The 18,045-nt window shown below is 37.0% G+C and overlaps 1 protein-coding gene across 5 annotated transcripts in view; it reads left to right on the plus strand.

Annotated features, from left to right (window-relative positions):
• Positions 1-2,474: 2,474 nt before the first annotated feature.
• FASTKD1 (FAST kinase domains 1) overlaps positions 2,475-18,045 on the plus strand; it is a 35,408-nt gene continuing 19,837 nt past the window's right edge. The window contains exons 1-7 of one of the 5 annotated variants that reach the window (XM_055572308.1): positions 2,475-2,804; positions 4,369-4,887; positions 6,421-6,489; positions 12,374-12,499; positions 14,507-14,905; positions 16,768-16,878; positions 17,597-17,728. In XM_055572308.1, the coding sequence (XP_055428283.1) occupies positions 4,553-4,887; positions 6,421-6,489; positions 12,374-12,499; positions 14,507-14,905; positions 16,768-16,878; positions 17,597-17,728 (1,172 nt within the window). In that variant the 5' untranslated portion in view covers positions 2,475-2,804; positions 4,369-4,552. The other 4 variants (XM_055572310.1, XM_055572309.1, XM_055572311.1 and 1 more) reach the window with 4 other exon arrangements.

The raw sequence follows: 18,045 nt of genomic DNA on the forward strand, positions 1-18,045 counted from the left end.
CTAAAATCCCATAAGCCACATCTTTTCTTAAGACTGTGGTAGTTGCTTTCTTTATCCAGATGTCCTTACTTGAATGAATGAAAAACTGGTGTGCTTTGCTGGGTCCCAAACATGTTGAAAGTTCAATGGTCTTTGAAATCCAAAACTTTCCCAAATAAATTTGACATAATTTATTGTTCCAAGAAGGAAGCTCTTGCAAGTAAAAGGAAGTATTACCTCCAACAATATGGTGGCTTAAGGAACAAAGGACTTATTTCTCTCTTAAGTAATAGGTCTGGTGAGCGGACCAGATCAAAGGGCAACTCTCCTCCATATAGTCAGTCAGGACCTTACGTTCCTTATATGTAATTCCAACATACTCCAGGGCCTTGACATTGCATGATTAGATTAGAGTGTATTGCCTTGAGTTTCAGCCATCAGGAAAACATTACAAAAAATAAGATCCTGGCATCAGTACCATCACTTCATGACAAATTGAGAAGTGGAAACAGTGACAGATTTTATTTTCTTGGGCTCCAAAATCACTGCAGATGAAAATCACTGCAGACGGTGACTGCAGCCACAAAATTAAAAGATGCTTGCTCCTTGGAAGAAAAGCTATGACAAACCTAAACAGTGTATTAAAAAGCAGAGACATCACTTTGTCAACAAAGGTTCATATAATCAAAGCTATGGTTTTTCCAGTAGTCACGTATGGATGTGAGAGTTGGACCATAAAGAAGACTGTCACTATCATTTAGGCCTATTGTTGCAGGGAGCTGGTCTGGCACTCATAGCTCAGCCTTGGTATTTCTGCTGAACATAACAATTGCACAGAATACCAACATGAAACAAGGCCACTTTCTGACTGATGTGTCAAGACCAAAACAAGACATAATCATACCTGAACTTAGACAAAAAACAGTATTGTTCAAACCACAAAAAATGACCAAACATCCACCTATTGTGGCTAGTAGGAGTGACAGCTGCTTCTTTACCAATCCCAGCTTTAACTTAGCTTCATTCTTTCTGCCTTCTAGATAAAATTTATTAAGATGCCCAGTAAATTCCGCATAGTAGCCAATCTAGAGCAAAATCCCTGTTAAACTTCCTTAAGGTAACACAAGGCCAAAAATTGATTGTGGTGATGTTCCACAACTCTGAATTACAAAAAGTCACTGAATTTTACACTGTGAATGGGTGAATTGTATGGTGTGTAAATAATTTCTCAATAAAGCTGTTACAAAATTTGTCATCTAGAACTGGTACCTGTCTGCCATGACACAGTGCAGAAATGGAGAGAAATTTTGATGCTTTTATAGCCATTCCATAGCTATTCCATACATGTTGAATATAATAAATAAAAATCTGCACGTCTTTTCCACATTTAAGTTTTCAGATTTCACTTTTCTAAATATTCATTTATATTGTGTGTTATAAAAATATCAGTGTTTCATGGACTGGGAGAAAACCTCTTATAGTTGAGAAACAAGTACCCTAAAGGCTTCCCTGGTGGCTCAGCGGTAAAGAATCCATCTGCCAATGCAGGGCACGCGGGTTCCATCCCTCGGTCAGAAAGAGCCCCTGAGGAAATGGCATCCCAGTCCAGTATTTTTGCCTGGGAAATCCACCCCATGGACATAGGAGCCTGGTGGACTATAGTCCATGCAGTCACAAAAGAGCCCTACACGACTTAGCGACTAAACAACAAGGACCTATAATTACAATGGTTTAAGACATGCTTTGGAGAAGGCAATGGCACCCCATTCCAGTACTCTTGCCTGGAAAATCCCATGGACGGAGGAGCCTGGTAGGCTGCAGTCCATGGGGTCGCTAAGAGTCCGACACGACTGAAGGCCTTCACTTTCACTTTTCACTTTCATGCATTGGAGGAGGAAATGGCAACCCACTCCAGGGACGGCGGGGCCTGGTGGGCTGCTGTCTATGGGGTCGCACAGAGTCGGACTCGACTGAAGCGACTTAGCAGCAGCAGTAGTAGCAGCAGCAAGACATGCTTTTTGAACTGTGGTGCTGGAGAAGACTCTTGCGAGTCCCTTGGACTGCAAGAAGATCCAACCAGTCCATCCTAAAGGAGACCTCCTGGGTGTTCATTGGAAGGACTGATGCTGAGGCTGAAACGCCAATATTTTGGCCACCTAATGCGAAGAGTTGACTCTTTGGAAAAGACCCTGATGCTGGGAGGGATTGGGGGCAGGAGGAAAAGGAGACGACAGAGGATGAGATGGCTGGATGGCATCACCGACTCGATGCACATGAGTTTGGGTGAACTCCGGGAGTTGGTGATGGACAGGGAGGCCTGGCCTGCTGCGATTCATGGAGTCGCAAAGCGTCGGACACAACTGAGCGACTGAACTGAACTGAACTGAACTGAAGACGTGCTACCCAAGTCTCTCTCAATGAGGAACTACAATACCCAGAATTCCCCCAAAAATGCGTATGCCACGTCTATTCCACGACCCTCGCCGCGAGGTCCCCTGGGGCATGTAGTGCATGCTTTTGGCCGTGCACGCTGGGCTCCCTCGGCCTTTTTTCCGGGTTTTGGAAAGGACACCACCAGAAGAAAGGTCTGGGATAGAAGGGAGGTGTGAGTGACATAACCAAGCCTGTTGCGTCCCATACTAGGGGACCAGGAATAGCCATGAGTTCTGAGCCCTCCTAACCAGCATTCCCCGCGATTCTCCAGAAAAGTTCCCTGGCGTTGGGGAATTTGCCCGCAAATCAGGATCGGGTGACGGCGATAGGTTTTCTTCTTGTACCCAGCACGTTCCGGTTCCGGGGTACAGAGTTCGGAGGCTTCTTTCCAGGTATTGTATTTCCCGGATCGCGGAGGACTAGGGCAGGGCTGAGCTCTCTCCCAGCGGGACCGGGAGACCCCATTCGTTCAGCGCCACTGTGTGCCAAGCGCCGAGGATGCCTGCCATTTTCAAAGGGTGCTGCTGCTGCACTATATACCCTGCACTATACCTGTTCCCGGAGGGTACCTATCTCTCTAGTCCCGAGATCCCTCCTTTGGTAGATCAGTTTCCCAAGGTCGGTTAGCTGGGTCGGTTAGACTTGACACTGGTATTCTGAGCCGTGAGCTGCTTCCTCTATCAGCTGTAGACAGGCAGGAGATTCTTGAAGATATCTTTTCTTTGTGCGGGGATTTTTGTGTATGTGTGTGTCGCAAGTTAGTCTGGGTCAGGATTCAGTGCAGATTGCCACAGAGTAGCGTGCAGACAGCTTGGCATGGCGATAGAGAGGATTTTGAGGCATACTTTTAACATTGGTTTGTTCATGTAATGAGGATGTTCAGGTTGAAAGAGTGAAAGAACTATGTGGTTGTCCCAGCTTCATTAGTACTAGAGTAGATTTTTAATCTTTATGAGAGTAGCTTTTATCTGTAAAATTCAAATGATAGTATGTCTGGCAGGTTGAGAGAATTTATTGGGATAATACTTTAAAAGTCCGTTGTAAACTGTTGTAGAAGTGTTAGATAATATGGTTTTAGTCCCAGCTTTTCTAACCATTGTTTCTCAACTAGAAATTTAGACATACTTTAAAAACAAATTATTCTTTTTCATAATAATCTTTGGTTTCCATGTTGCTTCACCACACCCTCATACATTACTTGATTTCTTAATATTTCCTGATTGGGCTCTAATCATCTCGTTTATTGCTTAAAACCTACTTAAGGCCAATATAGTGATTAAATTGTTTGGGTGCTTTTAGAGTACAAGGAGAAAGGAGCAAGAAATTATCTTGGAATTAAATATACCAGAGACTATCCTTCTGAAAAAAAATTTGAAAAATTGTGGCTATGAATTAATGGCTACTCTTTGTAAAAACTATAAAGGCAGTATATTTATTTATTGCAAAGAGTTTGGTTTGGGTCCCCCAACCCCATCTGGTTTTATAGTCAAATTTGAAAACTTTGTGTGTCAGATTTAACATTATTTATTTATTTTTGGCTGTGTTGGGCCTTTCTTGCTGCGCACGGGCTTTCTCTAGTTGCAGCAAGCAGGAGCTTCTCTTGCTGAGGAGCACAGGCTCTAGGTTTTAGTAGCTGTGGTGCAAGGGCTTAGTTGCTCCGCAGCATATAGAATCGTACCTGACCAGGGATCAAACCTGTGTCCCCTGTATTGGCAGGCAGACTCTTAAGTGCTGGACCAGCAGGGAAGTCTACACTTAACATTTTTTTAGATGAAATGCAGAAAGAAACCCCTTTTCCTGGACATTTCGCTTTGGATCAAATCCTGCTCTCTGGTTCAGGCTAAGAACAAAGTCTATAGTTACTTAAGGAAAAAAGTTGTTCCTGTAATGAGAATATTGGAATTAATTTGGTATTAATAACATAAGTATGACCATGTTAAATCAATTTCTTTACAGAAGCTGCATATTGAAATGGGATTTGGAGTCATCATAATGGAAGCAAAATACATGAAGGAAAACCAGTTATTTTTATACCAGAATATTGCACCTGACTACTAGTTGCAATGGTTTTCTTTACCTAAGAAAATTTGTGATGTAAATGAAAAGATAGTTTTTGTCCCCTAGATTCATTATTTACAATATGCTTTGCCTAAGAGCTATTCGTCCATTCTCCTGGAGAGTGTTTCACTTTCGACCCTTTAGTTTTGAACCATTAATTAGTCAGATGAATAATTGTACAGATGAAGAGCAAATATTCGGTCTCATTGAAAAAAACAAATCCCTACTCTCAGAAAAGCAAGTGGGATGTGCACTCAGTATGCTTTGGCAGTTTCAAAAGCAGAAGACCAGCTCAGTAAAAAATGTGGACTGTATCAGAAACCATCCCCAATTTCTTACTCTGTGTAATTTAGCTACAACTAAAATGGGATTCATGAGCGACAGTACCTTGGTGAATGTGTTATACATCATACAACAGTAAGTAATGTGCTTTTAGGTTTTATAGAATGATTATAGTTTATTTTTATATTTTAACTTTATAAAAATCTCTTTGAAATGAAAAGCAATGTGGTTTTTTCCCTTAAAATAGTTTTCCTGATCATCTAATATTTTAAAGATACTTGGTGGATATTCTTTGATTACAGTAATCATTCCACTATGTATATGTGTATCAAAACTTAATACTGAAGGTGACTTTTTATATGCCCTCTATCCCAAGACTATGGCCAGAGGGATATTAAGGTCACCAAGAATAATTTGGAGGTTGCCAAAGACTTGTTTTTGAAGTGTTTTCAAGTCTGACCGAGAACTCTGACATTTCGAAATGAATAAGATATGAATGTTTAAAATCATGTTTTCTTTAAAAAAAACAACAAAATATTATGCTGTATAACCTAAATATATACAATATTTGTTAATCATACATCAATGAAGCTGGGAAAAAATTTAAAACGAAAATAAATTTTACATTATTTGGAAAGGAATTCAGCAGCTGTACAAAGGAAAAAAGAGCAAAAAAGTTAAAATTAATCTGTTTATTAGTCTCATTGGTGGAAATTATTGAAGTTAAATAGTTGTCTAAATAGCTATAGATGTCAGCACTGCACAAAGCAGAGATACAGTTGTTTTTATTAGGGATCAGTGTATACAGAAAGGGGCTTAATTAAGGCTTTTCTTATTTTGGAGGGTAGGGTTAGACTAAAAAAGAATGATAAACCTTTTATATCAGTGATAATACTGTTTATAGTGATATACCTATAAACAAAATAATTTTGTTTCTAAGATTTATCCTAAGAAAGTAATCTAAGATACATGTTAAGATTCCTGTACATGGTTATTCATTCCAGCATTGTTTATAATATTGAAAAACTAAGATCCTAGTAAGTAGGTAAATGTTTAAATGATATTTTATTCACATAATTAATAGTATACAACCATTAAAAATTATGTTTTGAAGTATACGTAAAGATAATGGGCAAATGTCCACAATATAGTGTTAACTTACTAAAAGAGGCAAGATACAAATATGTGAAAGAAATACAGATATTTCATTAAGTGTGTAGAAAAAGAACTGAAAAGAAATGCTCCAAATTAATGATGGTGAGTATTTATGAGTAGCAGAGTTATAAATTCTTTTTATTACCCAATTGAAGTTTTTCTTTATTTTACAAACTTTCTCTTTTAAAAATATTTTTGTAATCAAAGCAAAGTAGTACATGTTAGATGTACTTATAAGATAAAATATATCATTGAACATTTTTATTGTTCAGTGGATGGCATTGAAATGTTACAGATAAAAGGATGAGGGCATGGGATAAAGTATAGGTGTTTATTTGGTAGTACTGAGAAATCAGAATACTGAAATGGGACCAGACCAGAAATAAGGGCTGACTGTGTAAGAATATAGTAACTTGAGGTTCACTTTTGCATTATAATTCTTACTGCATATGTGCTTTTAATAATTTTAAAATGTTTCTATGTGGAAAATTATTTTCTCTTGATTTTCTTGAGGTTTGGTATTGAGGCCCATGACTCACTAGTTGAAGCACTCGTTACAGAAGCATGGAGAAGACTGGAAAGGCAAGTACTCTGGGTTCTTCAGCTAAGATCAGGGTTATTCTGTTCAGGATTAGCACAGTGAAATCTTGTAGGGGAGGAATAGGGAGCTGCTGCCTAACTATCAAGCTTTATTGAAATGTATTTAGGAATTTCCCCTGTGGTCCCGTGGTTAAGACTGCGCTTCCACTGCAGGGAGCACGGATTTGATCCCTTTTCGGGGAACTAAGATCCTGCATGATGCGTGATGTGGCCAAAAAAATTTTAAAAAGAAAAAAATATATTTAAGTTCAGTTAGGTTTTAGGGTTTTTTGATTGTGTTAAGGTGTGTTTTTCTAGCACAGTGAAATCTTGTAGGAAAAGAATGGGGAATGTGTGTTTTTCCTTAAGACAAAGAAAAGTATTTCAAATATTCCTTAAGGCTGCAGAATGTAGGTGCTTTTAAACATATATAATTAATCAAAATATAACTAAGCTAAAGTCACTGCTATTCTTGGACTATGCTTTTTAAACTTTCTTTTCTGAAAGAATTTTGCTTCAGAAGGAAAAAATTCTGAGTGATAGGCTCTCAGTAAAATCCCTAGATGTTCATAAAAAGAGAAAGAAGAACAAGTTTATGAGAAAGGAAAGACTTTACTGTTTAACAACATCTATAGGTACTTGCCTATCACTTCATTTTTATGAAGATGCAATGAACAGAGCTCATAGGTATCTTAGAATATTTCAGGTCCACTACTGTGAATAGTATCAATTTAGATATCTTTCCTACTCTACACATAGCTATATCGTTAGCATACTTTCATAATCAATGATCATCTAAAACGGAACGGCCAGAAAGGTGGCTGCCTCCTCGCCCCTTTGTGGGGAACCTGGTGCTAAAGCATTCATAGACAATTTGCTTCTGGGTCGGGGTTTCCTACATAGCAGAGTGGCTCCCTGCTGTGAGTCTGCCCTTGATACAGGGTTTGTTAAAAAATTAAAATAGAAAAAAATGAGAGAGAAAAAAATAAATAAAAAAAATCTAGAAAAATATGAAATTTATTCAGAGTATTATGAGTAGAGTTCATTTCAGTTGCTGAGCCCTGTCCGACTCTTTACGACCCCATGGATTGCAGCACGGCAGGCTTCCCTGTCCATCACCTACTCCCGAGGTTTGCTCAAACTCATGCCCATCAAGTTGGTGATGCCATCCAACCATCTCATTCTCTGTTGTCCCCTTCTCCTCCCGCCTTCAATCTTTCCCAGCATCAGGGTCTTTTCCAATGAGTCAGTTCTTTGCATCAGGTGGCCAGAGTATTGGAGTTTCAGTTTCAGCATTAGTCCTTCCAATGAATATTCAGGACTGACTTCCTTTAGGATGGACTGGCTGAATCTCCTTGCAGCCCAAGGGCCTCTCAAGAGTCTTCTCCAACACCACAGTTCAAAAGCATCAATTCTTTGGTGCTCAGCTTTCTTTATAGTCCAGCTCTCACATCCATACATGATTACTAGAAAAACCATAGCTTTGACCAGACGGATCTTAGTTGGCAAAGTAATGTCTCTGCTTTTTAATTTGCCAGAAAATTTAGAAAATTTGGGGGTACAGAGAAGCCTATTGTATTCTGTACTATCCTATTTATATTTAATAAGAATATATAAAAAATAATAAAAGAATACATGAAAAGCTCTCCATTTATAAAACAGCTGAGGGCTCTTAGCTGTACCAGAGGGCCATTTTGGTGATTTCTGAAAACTTAGAATTTTTAAACTTAAGGGTTCTGGGTAGCCATGGTCCATTATTAGTGGGATAAAACAAATATTTGTGAGTGAAAGAAAAATCAAGGTGGGAAAGAGACAGGAGCTTTTGGAAACCACAGAACAACACTCCCTCTAAACCAAATAGTAACCTAGGGCAGAAGAGAAAGGAGTGCCTAAGATAAGAAACAGTAACTATTTGTAGATGAGAGGACCAGTCACCCTCATTATTCTTTTTTAGCATATTGCTTTTTGAAGCATAAACAATGATAAATTCTTACAATTGTAGTCGTGCATGACTGCAGGGTGAGCTTTGTAGGCTTTTGTTGTGTAAGCTGAGTTAAATTAAACAAGGTACCCAACAGACTGCAAGGTACCCAAAGCAAAATGGCTGTCTGAGGAGGCCTTACAAATAGCTGTGAAAAGAAGAGAAGCGAAAAGCAAAGGAGAAAAGGAAAGATATAACCATTTGAATGCAGCGTTCCAAAGAATAGCAAGGAGAGATAAGAAAGCCTTCCTCAGTGATCAGTGCAAAGAAATAGAGGAAAACAACAGAATGGGAAAGACTAGAGATCTCTTCAAGAAAATTAGATATACCAAGGGAATATTTCATGCAAAGGTGGACACAAGAAAAGACAGAAATGGAATGGAACTAACAGAAGCAGAAGATATTAAGAAGAGGTGGCAAGAATACACAGAAGAACTGTACAAAAAAGATCTTCATGACCCAGATAATCATGATGGTATGGTCACTCACCTAGAGCCAGACATCTTGGAATGTGAAGTCAAGTGGGCCTTAGGAAGCATCACTACAAACAAAGCTAGTGGAGGTGATGGAATTCCAGTTGAGCTATTTCAGATCCTAAAAGATGATGCTGTGAAAGTGCTGCACTCAATATGCCAGCAAATTTGGAAAACTCAGCAGTGGCCACAGGACTGGAAAAGGTCAGTTTTCATTCTAATCCCAAAGAAAGGCAATGCCAAAGAATGCTCAAACTACCTCTCAATTGCCCTCATCTCACATGCTAGTAAATTAATGCTCAAAATTCTCCAAGCCAGGCTTCAACAGTATGTGAACCGTGAACTTGGAGATGTTCAAGCTGGTTTTAGAAAAGGCAGAGGAACCAGAGATCAAATTGCCAACATCTGCTGGATCATTGAAAAAGCGAGAAAGTTCCAGAAAAACATCTACTTCTGCTTTATTGACTATGCCAAAGCCTTTGACTGTGTGGATCACAACAAACTGTGAAAAATTCTGAAAGAGATGGGAATACCAGACCACCTGACCTGCCTCTTGAGAAATCTGTATGCAGGTCAGGAAGCAACAGTTAGAACTGGACATGGAACAACAGACTGGTTCCAAATCAGGAAAGGAGTACGTCAAGGCCATATATCATCACCCTGCTTATTTAACTTATATGCAGAGTACATCATGAGAAACGCTGGGCTTGGTGAAGCACAAGCTGGAATCAAGATTGCCGGGAGAAATATCAGTAACCTCAGATATGCAGATGACACCACTCTTATGGCAGAAAGTGAAGAAGAACTAGAGCCTCTTGATGAAAGTGAAAGAGAAGAGTGAAAAAGTTGGCTTAAAGCTCAACATTCAGAAAACTAAGATCATGGCATCCAGTCCCATCACTTCATAGCAAATAGATAGGGTTAACAGTGGAAACAGTGGCTGACTTTATTTTTCTGGGCTCCAAAATCGCTGCAGATGTTGATTGTAGCCATGAAATTAAAAGATGCTTACTCCTTGGAAGGAAAATTATGACCAACCTAGACAGCATATTAAAAAGCAGAGACATTACTTTGTCAACAAAGGTCCATCTAGTCAAGGGTATGGTTTTTCCAGTGGTCATGTATGGATGTGAGAGTTGGACTGTGAAGAAAGCTGAGTGCCGAAGAATTGATGCTTTTGAACTGTGGAGTTGGAGAAGACTCTTGAGAGGCCCTTGGACTGCAAGGAGATGCAACCAGTCCATCCTAAAGGAGATTAGTCCTGGGTGTTCATTGGAAGGACTGATGCTGAAGCTGAAACTCCAATCCTTTGGCCACCTGAGGCAAAGAACTGACTCATTTGAAAAGACCCTGATGCTGGGAAAGATTGAAGGCGGGAGGAGAAGGAGACGACAGAGGATGAGATGGTTGGATGGTATCACCAACTCAATGGACACGAATTTGAGTAAACTCCGTGAGTTGGTGCTGGACAGGGAGGCCTGCCATAATGCAGTCCATGGGGTCACAAATAGTTGGACATGACTGAGCGTCTGAACTGAACTGGAGTGAGCCAACAAATCTCTGGGGTTAGAAATTTCACATCCATTTACTGAATGGTGATTATAGTTAATCTCATTATCTAAACCGATCGGTCTTCTCATCTCCAGGTTTGCGTTCTCTCTACCTGTAACTGTGTTTTTGTGAGGGTAAGGAGAACAATCTTTGTCCTTTGGTGAGGTAGAGAGATCAGTATAATGAACTCCTATGTACCCATCATCCAGGTTCAATAATTACCAACATATAGCAGTCTTGTTTTGTCTGGATATTCTTCAGTTCCCTCCCTACCCTTCAGTATAGTTAAAATTGTGGTATAATTTTACCAGTAAATACCTTAGTATGTATTTCTGAGAGACAAAAAGCACTCTTTTAAAAGTATGTATAATCACCATGCTATTATTATACCTAATAAAAATGATTAATTATTCCTTATTATCACCTAATAACTGTCTGAGTTCAGATTTCTTTGCCTGCTCTATAAAGGTCTTTTTAAAGGCAGTTTGTTTAAATAACTATCCAAACATGGTATACACATTGTATTTCGTTGCCATGTCTCAAATTTTTCTCTGCTTTTGTTTTTTCTGGTAAGTACTCATTAAAGAATATCATAAAAATATACCAATTTTTTTAGTTACACCAGTCATAAGTATACATCTTGATAAATTTTCACATACTGAAAATACTCATATACTTCTGTGTAATAGCAGCAAGATCAAAACACAGAATATCACTAGTTTCCCCAAAGTTCCTTTCATGCTCTCTTCCACCCGCTCCCCACTTCTCTGTCCCAAAAGTGAGCACTATCTTGACTTCTGACACCAGAAATTAGTTTTCTTTCTATAAAAATGAAATCCTATAGTAAGAACTCTTATACCTAGTTTTTTTACTCAATATATTTTAAAGATTCTTCTGTGATATTGCACTATTCTTTTTTATTGCTGTATGGAATTCTAGGAATATGTGCAGTTATTCATTATACTCTTGATGGACATTAAGATTGTTGCTGTTTTGCATTTTTTTTTATTGCTATTACATATCGTGCTGCTGTGAAATTCCTTATGCTTGTCTTTAAGTGAATTCAAAGTCTTTAAAAATCTATAACAATTCTCCTTTCTGCTCTTTTGGCTTGCCATTTTTGTTGAAGAAATTGGGTCATTTGTCCTACAGAAAAAAATCAAGTTTTTCAAGCATGATTATAGTAGAGATTGTTTTATTTATTTAAAAAATATTTTTGGTTTTACGTGTTAATATGGGCTTTCCTGGGGGCTCAGATGGTATAGAATCCACCTGCAATGCAGGAGACCTGGATTCCATCGCTGGGTTGAGAAGATCCCCTGGAGAAGGGAACGGCTACCCACTCCAGTATTCTTTTTTGTGTGTGTGCTAGAAAGCAATGTCTTTTATTTAAAGTTTATTTCTTTTTTGTTTTTTGCAGAAAACTTTTAATGGGTGATTTTTAAAATTTATTTTTAATTGAAGGATAATTGCTTAACAGAATTTTGTTCTTTTCTGTTTTCTTGCCTGGAGAATCCGTATGGACAGAGGAGCCTGGCAGGCTACAGTCTATGGGGTGGCAAAGAGTCAGACACGACTGAGCAACTTTCACTTTCACATACAACCTTGAGTTGAAATTGTTCTGACACCTGAAAAAATTAATAAGTAAAATGATTCAAATAACTTTGAGTGTTTTTCCCCCCCTTTTAAAATCTTCGAGAAGAATGTGGCTTTTTAACTCTTAGCTTGGGTTACTTTTAAGACTAGATAACCAACATTTTAGAAAAGTCATTTTATGTTAGTAATATATTAGTTTTTTTATTTTTGCCTATTTTATAACTGTGTATTATGTTTTAAGTGAAAATAAATAGCAAGGATCCTCTTTGTATATCCCCTTTAATAGGTTTGATATCAGTGTGCTGTCAAAATTTTCCTCTTGCCTGGCAGATCAACATTTACATTATAGTCCATTAATGGGAAAAGTAGCTGATATTGTAAATAGGAACTTGGAAAACATACAGGACTTAAGGTAAGTTTATTTAGGGGCTTTGTGTTATGGTGGAAAGAGTCTGGGCTTTGAGTGCACACACACTTAGACTTGCTAGTTCCTAACTATGTGACTTTATTCTCTTGCAAGTTCACGGTCCTCACCTACAAAACAGGAGTAGTAAGTAGTATCTACTGTGCAATGTTGCTGTGGGAATTAGACATAAAATATGTAAACTATGACACAACGTTGCTGAGCTCTGTGATTTTTCGTTACTTGCAAGCTAACATGTTTGCTGGCCATCCTTACGACCTCATTTAACCTTAAGTTACCTCCCTAAAGGCCCTATCTCTAAATACAGTCACATTGCCAGTGGGGCTTAAAGGTATACATTTGTGGGGAGAGGGCATAGTTTGGTTTGTAGCCTACACCAGTGTTCATAGTAACATTAGTCACATTAGCTGAAGGGAGGAAAGAACCTAAATGTCCGTCAGCAAATGAATGGACAATCAAAATTTTGTATAGATCCACAATGGAGTATCATTCAACCTTAAAAAGGAAGGAAATCCTGATATGTCCTACAACATGTATAAATCCTGAAGACATTATGCCAAGTGAAAAAAGCCAGACACAGAAGGACAGATACTGTATGAATCCCCTTTATATGAGTTACCTCGAGTAGTCAAATTCATAGAAACAAAGTAGAATGGTAGTTGGCGGGTGTTGAAGGAGGGGAGAATGGGGAGCTACTATTTAATGGGTAAGAAGTTTTAGTTTGAGAAGATGAAGAAGTCCTGCAGTGGACGATGGTGATGGTTGTACAGCAATGTGAGTGTACTTAACACCACTGAACTGTATACTTAAAAATGTTTAAAATGGTAAATTTTACTTTATATATATTTTCACACACACATAAAAGTAGCTTATAAAAGCAGAGATAATAAAAATCACTGTAAATTTTTTTAACTTTAAAAAATTCTGATAGACCCATTTGAGAATCTAATGAAATCTTTGGGTACTTCCCCAGTCCAAATTGCAATTACAAATACAATTAAAAAAATCATATCCAAGTTTATAACTAAACTAAATAGCAACACTAGGTTACCAATTTATGTTAATTGATGTTAACATTAAACATTTGGATTAGAGAAGCTGAAGTATTATACTACTGGGTTTTTAAAAAATAATTTGTTTTATTGGAAAGAGTGAAGAAATTTTGAAACAAAAAGCCTCAAATAGTTCCACTAATTGAGATAGTGGAATGGTTGAGATAGTTTTAGATTCACATTTTCATGTCTTTTTTGTAGATGTTTTCTAATTATCATCCCCACATGTTTGTTACATCATACCTTTTACATTTTACATTCCTTATTCATTATTAGGTGTATTCTTGTATGTAGAGTTTTATGATTTTTGTATCATGTAGGACCTGTCTCCTTTTGAAAGGAGAGATCTCACCTTTGTAATTTTGGTGTCTTCCACAGTGCCAGAAGATTGATTTATGTTTCTTAAAAGTGTTTATTGAGTGAAGAAATATGTTTATTAAACATATTCATGTTCAATATTGCCCTACTGTTATATATCAATATCAATATAGCATAAAACATTAAAAATATGAAATCATTCATTAGTGAGAAATATTTTGCCAATATTTTTACTGGTAGATTATAAATACAGAGGAGGGAGTAATAAAGCAAAGTCTACTTCTGAAAATATAGAATGAGACCTTCCGTGTTGCATTCGATTGGCTGTTGGCACAGAGTGATTTCTGAGTAAATTTCATTAAAATATTCCCCTTCAAAGTATTTATCTATAGAACAAGGTATTATACACATTCAACAAAAATTATTATTCAATCCTTTTTTTATCTACAGGCTTTTGATTACTAGGAGATCAGAATTCAAGTTCCACTAGTATTTAAAAGAAAAATTTTGTTGTATAAAGCCTGTAGTATTTTTATCAATTCCTTTCTGTTTCTAAGCATTTAGTCTTAGAATTTTTCATTATTCTTAGATAATGTAAACCTTTTGCATCTTCTTCCTCTTTCAGGTCCTTGTCTGTTTTGATGGTCAGCATATCTTCTTTAATATCACAGCGTTTTCAAGAGAAATTAGTGAACAAAGCAGAATTACTTTTTGACACTATGGATTCTTCCCAGGTCAACACTGCAAGAAGAATAGTACAATTTCTTCGAAATATTAAATATAGATATTACCCACTATTAGAAAGGTGTAATAAAGTATTTTTGAGCAATATGAACCATCTTGATTTGGACTCCATTAGTAAAATACTTAGTCTATACTACTCTCTACAGTTTCATAGTTTTGAATTTATTTTAATGACTAAGAAGAGGCTAACAGAAATGATTCCTCTGTTTGACCACCCTGCTAGCTGTGTAAAATTGTTTGTAGCGTTGGGACCCATGGCAGGACCTGAAGAAAAGAAACAGTAAGTTCAGCTAAAAGCGCTTTACTTTTCCTGTTGAGAATATATGGAGTCTTCAGGCATAGATCTTGCAGTTCTAGAAGTCAGAAAAGTCACTCCACTCAAAAGTAGAAGGGAGTTGAGTACTCTGCTCCTTGATCTTTCTCTGGTTATTCTAACTTATATCTCAAACTCAGTCTCCTAAGGTGTTTTGAATGGAGGCCAGTAATCCCCTGGAGGTCAACATAGCATTGATGAAGGAGAACGTCGTATCAGTGCTATTCTTCTCCCTTCTTAGGCTGCGTGACTGGCTTTGGTGGTTGTGGTGGTTTAGTTACTAAGTGGAGAAGGCAATGGCACCCCACTCCAGTACTCTTGCCTGGAAAATCCCATGGACGGAGGAGCCCGGTGGGCTGCAGTCCATGGGGTCGCACAGAGTCGGACACGACTGAAATGACTTAGCCGCAGCAGCAGCGGTTACTAAGTAGTGTCCCACTCTTTGGTGACCCCATGGTCTGTAGCCCCCCAGGCTCCTCTGTCCATGGGATTTCCCCAGCAAGAATACTGGAGTGGGTTGCCATTTCTTTCTCCAGGGGATCTTTCTGACCCAGGGATTCAACCTGTGTCTCCTGCATTGGCGGGTGGATTTTTTACCACTGAGCCACCAAGGAAGCCCCTGTAAAGATGAGCAAATATTAAATTAATATGTGATTACTAGGTATGAGCAAACAGATTAAGTGTGATTAGTAGATTCAGTTAAGCAGAGGTTCCAGGAATTGCATATTGGGTATATGTAGCTGTCCTTGTTTCTGTTAGCAAAGACTTCATAGAAAGTTTTTGGGAGTCTTCTAAATTACATGAAGAAATTTAAGAGTACATTTTAAGAGACTGGATCAAGATGGAAATAAGATGATTATTAAAAAACTTTTATTGGAAGTTTTTTCTTGTCACCAAGTACTGTTAAAATCTCTTATGCCAGGGTAGTACAAATTTTTGAGTCTCTGACTTCAGGAAATTTTTATTCCACTTGGAAGGATAGAAATATGTAATTGAAATATGTGAATACCATGACAACATCAATATAGTTTATGAGTATACTAAAAAATAGATATAGATAGTAATTGCTGTGGGCAGACAGAAAAGTGAGAGAAAAATGTGGATTAAAATGGTTGGGGGAAAAAAAATGGTTGGGGAAAAGCTATGGAAGAAGCTGGGTTTGAAATACTTGATAAGGTTAGTGAAAAGGATGGTGTGGAAATATCCAGGATGAATAGAGAATTAGTTTGCCATGCTTTCTTCAAATTTCATATTTTGGACTTGCCTTCTAAATTATTCTAAAAGACACTTATATACTTATCACTGCACTACTTTGGATGATTTCAAAATGGACCATCTTTGTAAATTTTCAGTTTATAGTGTTATAAGAAGTACTTAGTGTTAAGGTTTCTGTTAATGTGTAGGTATGGTGACTTCCTGGTTAGATCTTACTAAGTTTTAAAAAATTGGGGCAATATTGAAATATCAATTGTTTGCTCCATAGCTCTCTCCTACTGAATAATTTCATTGAATTATTGTATTTTATAGCCAATGAAATCATACCTTATTTGAAAATCATTAATTAAAAACATTTTATTTATATTTTTTAAGAGACAGTTTAAGATTATACTGAGGCCTTAGTTTCTTTGAGTAAAATACATTTTTCTTTATTTAATAATATTTTGTGTTATCCCCAATTAGGTGGGGAGAAAATTAGAATTATATATTTAATCTATTTTTTTAATTTAGTTTTTGTTTATATCATTTCTATTTATTGCCTAAGAACTGTTATTTGTAAAAATTTAATAAACTAGTCATTAATTTTCTAACATATTTTTCTTTGCTTCTAGACTTAAATCAACTATATTATTGATGTCGGAGGAGCTGACTGGCCAGCAGGCCCTGGCAGTGATGGGAGCAATGGAAGAGATGGAAAGCAGAAATTTACGTCTGATTAAAAAGTATACTTCCCTGAAATTTTTGGTGTTAAGTTTAGTTGACATTCATAAGTTGCTTTTTTTTTTTTGAGAAAAAAAATTTTTTTTTCCCTATAATCTTGGTTTTGAAGAAATAAGGAATTAACATTTAAGTCATTGTTTATTTTCTAAATAATTTTTCAAAACAGGTTTTTAATTGTTTGCAACATCTTTCATTTCATTTGCTGCTATTCTTATTCTCGGGCAGAGGATTATAATCTAGGAAAGTGAAGAGCATAAAGCACAAGTGACTTTTTAAAAGGACAGTTTCTGCAGAACAGTTAACATCTATCTACATGAATTTGAATTGTTTCATATTATAGTTGTTACCTTGAAATCATACTGCAACGTATTGGCTTTTTAATTTTGGTTCAGATTGTGTATATTTATTATTTCATTGTGTATTATATATTCTTTTAAAAAATATTCCTACTGCCCTAGTTCCTCCAATTTATTGACTGTTTGCATTTTTCATTGCTTTTAAGCATCTCCATTAGAGGACCATCCTGGATTTAAGGAAGAAAAATCATTTTACATTTTTGGGGTCATCTTGAGACAGTTCTTCAAGAACAGAAAACCTTGGGCCATTCATTGCTATTTCTCTAGCACAGAACATGTCTGGCATGAAACAGCTCCTCAGTAAAAGTTTAATAATAGTACATGAGTGAACTGGTTATAATACATGTTTTATCATTCTTTTTAGGATTACTTCAATTCTGCATAAACATTTGGATAACTATAAACCAGTAGAGTTGTTGAGAATAACTCAAGCGTTGATTTTTCTACATTTTCAAAGTAAAGAGCTTTTTGTGAAACTCAGAGAATTACTGCTTAGGTAAGATTAAAATAGATGTGTTTAAGTCTTTCATTGTATAATCCAGCCTGTTTTGTTTAGTTATGTATAAGTTTAGTTATATAAAAGTTGTTGGAACTTTTGAAAACAGAAATGGGTAGATTATTATTAAAGTTATTAAGACGCTTATCTTGCTGCCTTGCCATTCTGCCAGTGCTTGTGCTTGATATATTTTCAAATGGAAGTGAGGTCAGTGGGGTGATGAGAGCTCTAGGGCATGAACACATAAAACCAAGCCATTCTCCTTCCCTGCAGGAATGGAATAACCATCCATGAAAAGATTAGAGCTGCTAAAGAAG

The sequence above is a fragment of the Bubalus kerabau genome, chromosome 3, assembly GCF_029407905.1.
Source record: "Bubalus kerabau isolate K-KA32 ecotype Philippines breed swamp buffalo chromosome 3, PCC_UOA_SB_1v2, whole genome shotgun sequence".
Taxonomy (NCBI): domain Eukaryota; kingdom Metazoa; phylum Chordata; class Mammalia; order Artiodactyla; family Bovidae; genus Bubalus; species Bubalus kerabau.